Source organism: Elephantulus edwardii, unplaced genomic scaffold, assembly GCF_000299155.1.
Source record: "Elephantulus edwardii isolate Elephantulus edwardi_28Jun2011 unplaced genomic scaffold, EleEdw1.0 scaffold00038, whole genome shotgun sequence".
NCBI classification, from domain to species: domain Eukaryota; kingdom Metazoa; phylum Chordata; class Mammalia; order Macroscelidea; family Macroscelididae; genus Elephantulus; species Elephantulus edwardii.
This window is the reverse complement of record NW_006399788.1, coordinates 11348288-11353947: the sequence shown is the minus strand read 5'-3', so window position 1 is coordinate 11353947 and position 5660 is coordinate 11348288. Positions and strand designations below refer to the sequence as shown.

The following is a 5660-nucleotide window of genomic DNA, read 5'->3' as shown; positions in this document are numbered from 1 at the left end:
CCCTGCTCACCAAGTTGTGTCAAGAAATCTGGAGAACAACCACTTGGCCAACTGACTGGAAGAGATCTTTATTTGTTCCCATTCCAAAGAAAGGTATATTATTAACACTACTAGCTCAAAAACCACCTACATGTAACAAGTAGGACTGATGCCTTTAGGAATATCCTTTGGACAACAGAAGACTACACTACGAAGTGCCAAGAGTGAGCATGCTTTAAATGACTGTTAATGTGAATCCCATGAAGTCAAAGTGCTTCACGTAACCATTTTAACAGAAACTGGGAGTGCATAAAAATGAAAATCATTTTTCAGTGCCTTTGTAAAACATCATGTGCTTTATTTCAGACCACTTCTACTATTCTCCTTACTTCACCCCTCAAGACATTAAGAAAAGTGGAATAAAGGCAGCAAAACAACACACATACATGCAATGAACAGCTAATATGGTAAAGAAGTATCAGGATGTGAAAAAGATGAATGTTTAAAAAAATGAGCATAGCATTTGGGTTACTTTCTCTTTTGGGACACTGCAGGATTTTGGTAAAAGTTCCTGGATAGTTGAGGTGTTCAGCTCTTCTGAGATATATGGAGGGACAGGGACAAAAAAACAGGGGTTTTGAGGCTACGTGACCTCTCAGGAATTTCATGGAGAACTGATTAAAAAAATTACTAGATATGAAGATAATGATTACATTTTTAAAACTAATTTAAAAGGGTATCTGTTTAATACAATAATCTTAAAAACTGTATTCATCTAAAAACATGTCATAGAGGCATAAAGTAAAAAATATATACAAAGAGAAACAGACTACAAATCTGTGGAAGACTTAACATTGTACTATTAGTATAATAGGTAATAAACAGAAAAGGTTAGGATATTGTAAATTGGAATCTACCTGACATCTAGAGAAACTTGTATTCAATGATTCTACAACTTATTCTTTTTAATTAATTAAAATTTCTTTTATATTTTTATTAATTTTTATTATTATTAATTTTAATGAAAATTTACAGAGACTTTGGATTTCCATTCATTCATTGTTGCACTTTTCTCCCTGCCCACCACTTCCCCCAAGTTCGTTCTTCTCTTTGAAAAGGAAAAGAAAGACTTACTGTTTTTATATCTACTCAGTAAAGTTTCAAAACCTAACTTAAGCTCTAGGATTCTGAAGCTGTCTCACATGCTTCGGGCATGGTGTCAAGAGGGGCCAATTCCTAGAGGAAGACATCATGCCTGGAAGTGTGGAGGGTCAGTGCAGGAAAGGAAGACCCTGGATGAAATGGATTATGACCGTGGCAATGAGGTCAGCTGTATCAGAGACAGTGAGGTTAACTCAGGACAGGCCAAGTTCAGAGCTGTTGTTCATAGGATCATTACAAATTACAGTCAGCATAACAACAATGGGAAATGTGTGTCCACAGAAATTTAAGAGTGGCTTAGGTTGCCCTAACAAAGTTTGAGGGACTCAAAGGAGTCTGGGGATGGGAAGCGACTGTCACTAGTTTCCTAGGGACTTAGAGATGATGGAGAATTGACTGCTGGCTGGTCTGACATGGTAAAGATTAAAGCAGAGGAGAGAAAATGGAATGAGAAAGCGCCCACCCACCCTCCTCACCCCTTTTCTGAGAGCCCAGGACTGCACACTGTGCGGAACAGAAAAGGTAGGGCAAAGCCCCAACACTGTCTAAAGATAAGGAAAGCAGCAAAAATACCACAGCGTTTTTGGGCAATTAGGCAGATGGCTTCTGTTTCCTTTTACAGTACTTTTTTAATTTTTATTTTATTATTTGTGTGTGTGTGTACCATCAAATCAGATCTGACTGGTAAAGAAGGAAATTCCCCTCCTTCCCTAGCAGAGCATCTGGTGGATTTGAACCACGTGCTTCTGGGCTTGCAGTGCAGCTTCTTGCCAGTAGGCCACCAGAGCTCCCCTTTTCAGTACTTTTTTAATTGTTATTTTAGTGAAAGTTTATAAAGAAATTGGGTTTTCATACACATTTTCCTCCTATCCCTTCGTCAAATCTTTCTCTGTTCTCCCCACCACCCCTCTAGAACCATCCTATTTCTCTAAGAGCAGTATTTGTCTTTTTGTGACTACGTTATTTTACTCAGCAGACCGTCTTCCAGACTCATCCATGGAGGGCAGTGTTTTCCGAGTTCACTATTGTTCAATGCTAAGTAATATTCCATTATGTAAATAGATGGTTTCTAGACCCATTTGTTTTCTGATGGGCTTTTGGGCTGTTGTGAATAAGGCTACAATAAATATGGATGTGTTGAACCTCTGATTTCTTTAAGATTCATTCCTAGGAGTAGGATAGTTGAGTTAAATAAGATGTCTCTTTTCAACTTTTTGAGGAAAAATCAGACTGCCTTCCACAGTGATTGCACCATTTTACATTGCCAACAGCAGCATATGAGAGTTCTGATCTCTCCACATCTTCACCAGCATTTGTAGTCTGCTGTCCTGCTGAACTGTGCTATTGTTGCTGGGGTGACATGACTACCTCACTACTGTTTTGAGCTGTTATCTCTCTAATAGTGATTTTGACCATCTCTTCTTGTGTCTGTTGGCCATTTATCTGACTTTCTTTGGTGAAGCATCTACTATTCTTATCTTCTGCCCATTTTGTGATTAGGTTGTTTCTCTTGTTGAATTAACTTTTATATGGTCAAACTCTTGCTTTCTTTTCCTCTAGCTTTTCATTGCCTCCTCTCCATCCCATGTCTTCCTGTATTACCTCTTAGGACGCCACACCAGATTCTGGAGGACCACCTTTCCCTTCCACCACTCCAAATATTCAAAAGGAGAACAAAGATCTGCAAACCCAAAGGTCCTGCTGTAACAGTAACATCCTATGAGAAAAATCTACGTGGCCTTGCATCTTATTCCTACCCTAACCATTACTCATCGCTGTCAAGATGCAAGCAATGCATTGCAGATTCTCCAACAGGTTTTCTGTGGCTGTAAATCAGAAGAGTGGAGACTGCCTATCTCTCTCCTGAGGAGCACCTGGTGGATCCAGAGAGAAGCCACCTTTGAGTTAACAACACAACTCCCTATCCAATAGGTGCCAGAGCTCTTCTCTATAAGAGAATATCCCTTAAAGGTTGGGTTTTCCCCCCATGCATCTTGGCCAGGGGGAGTTCCAGGTAATGTAAACCATTAAAGAGCTCAGCTTCTAGCCTACAGGTTGGGGGTTTGAGTCCACCCTGAGGTATGTCAGAAGACAACCCTAGGAATCTATTTTGGAAAACTCAGCTATTTGTACATTCAGTTCTACTGTGGCATAAAAGAGATTGTTATTGACTGTGTGGTATGTATGTATGTATGTATGTATGTATGTATGTATGTATGTATGAAAACTGGAAGCAGGAGTGGCATCCACTTCCTAAATAACATGTCTCTGGAAACTCTATGAACTTTGATAAATGTTGGCAGTTTGTAGAGGGGCTTCAAGCCTTTTTGTTCATACGGTCACTATGAGTCGTGCTCAACTTGAAGGCAATCAACAGCAACCACACATATGAAAAAGCAATGACCTAAATACATAATTATTCCCTGAGGCTTGGATCAGAACTGTGGATACACGGAGAATATTCATCTGGGAATTTAGAGAACCTGCCCTAAAGATAGGAGCCTGGGAGTAAAATGAAGAGAGACACGACCTGTGCTATTCAGCCAAATCCGAAGCACTAAGCACTGCCGCCCAACCCACCAACAGGTTAACGGGAACCACTGCCCTACTACCCCAGTGCAGTTGGAGGAAAAATATGAGCAGACTTTTCAGGACCTGCTATAACCCCGACCTAATTCTCTGAAAGAATCTCTGCAACCCCAGAAAGTTAGCTCCCTCACGCCCTTCCCCCACCCCCAGCCTGGCAACATTTAGTGCTGAGCTGAGCAGAAAGGGCACTTAATCAGCAGTGCCTCCTCAGAGCTTCTGCAAGCTTCATGCTCCAAGTGGCTCCTGCCAAGCCAGCACTGTGCTTGATCCTTCTGAGTCCTGAGGCGGGGACACACTGTCCTCCCTAGAGCCGCATACCTCGACCCCGGTGTTTGGACATGCCTGTGTGCATGCGTTCAGCTGGCTGTTTTGAAATCACCTATAGCTGAAATTGTATAACCTAAGTACTTCCTGCATTTTTACTAGCAGCACTTCAGGAAGCAGAGCGTGTTGATGTTTGCTCTAAGTGCCTTATGAATGAGTAACTTCCACTGTTTGATTCTTCCTCCAGGCTGGCAGGAGGCCATCCACACTCACCCTCATACATCTCCAGAATGTGAACCGTGTCGCCAATCTGCAAAGAGAGCTCCACATCTTGAGAGGCGCTGTAATTATAGATCGCTGGAAATGAGAAAGAAAAGAGGGGGAATGGCATCAGTGGCAGTTAAAATAGCATGCTTAATGGTTAATGAGCTGCTCATCTCAACAAGAACCCTCAATTTAGTGATTTCCTGCAATTCCCCATTCTAAAGGAGACAGCAGCCTCCTGGGCCCCCAGAACTGGTTTGTTACACTCACCCCTCCACTCAACAAATAGTATCCACCTTCTATGCCCCCCATACTCTTCTTGGCACTGGTGACACAAAAGAGAAGCACAAGAATATGGTATGATCCCTGTCCTCAAAGAATTTAACTGTCCACTTTAAACTGTAAAAGACAGGGAGTAAACATATAATCACAGAAACTGCTGCTTAAAAACTGTAATGAGCATTGTCAAAGAAAACCACTGCTTATGGTCAGCATATATCTGTCAAAGAAAACAAGAGCTTAGAGTGAGAATATATTACAGCCAGCCTACACTACCACCGAGCGTACGATCTTCAATGCACTGAGTGAGAGCGCCACTGGCCTGCTTTCCTGACATGGTAACTGACAGCCAAGACGTTACCCATGAGGCTCATCCACTAACAATCTAGCACAAAGGCCTTGCTCCAGTTCTATAACCTGACCAACTATGCCTCAGCACTGGCAACATCTTTTGGAATAAGATGATTTCATTCACCTAAGTTGCTGGGACCGGAGAAGACAGTGCAAGATGGTGAAAAAGAGCAAACTAACTCTCACCCTAATCATAAGATGACAATTTTAAATTCATTTTTAAAATTATCAGTAGTGGAACAGATATTTTTTTTTTTAAAAAAAAAGACCATAAATGAATGGCTGCTGTGAACATTTCTTTTTGTTGGTAGGTGCTGTTGAGTCATGTACAACTCACAGCAACCCTAGGAGCAAGAGATCTGAATCCTGTTCTCTCCTATGCCACCCTTATCCCCGATACACTTCTCTTTCATTGAGAGGGTCTTCCTTTCTTTCACTGACCCTCCACTCTCCCAAGCATGATGTCCCTTTCCAAGGAATAGCCTCTTCTAGCAACACGTCCAAAGCATCTAAGAAGAAACGTTGCCATCTTTGCACCTAAGGAGCCTTCTGGTTGCACTTTCTCAAAGATTTATCTAAATAGACTAGGAAGAAGGTTTGTCCGTCAACTTCCAAAGGAACAGGCCTTCAAAAACCAAATGAACAAAAGAGGAGCAGAGGTAACTACTGAGAAGTCACTCAAAAGGAAGGAAGAAGGTGCAAACATCCACTAAAAACTGGAATGTGGAATGTATGAAGTATGAATATAGGAAAAAAGTTGTAAAAACTTAACA

General features: G+C 41.4%; 1 protein-coding gene across 1 annotated transcript in view; it reads right to left on the bottom strand.

Moving 5' to 3' along the window:
- Positions 1-4873, bottom strand: part of DOCK5 (dedicator of cytokinesis 5) — a 242031-nt gene extending 237158 nt beyond the window's left edge. The window contains exons 1-2 of the mRNA XM_006884916.1: positions 4825-4873; positions 4267-4350 (exon numbers count right to left, since the gene is read on the bottom strand). Of these exons, the coding sequence (XP_006884978.1) occupies positions 4267-4350; positions 4825-4873 (133 nt within the window). The remainder of the gene's footprint in view (positions 1-4266; positions 4351-4824) is intronic.
- Between the last annotated feature and the right edge of the window lie 787 nt (positions 4874-5660).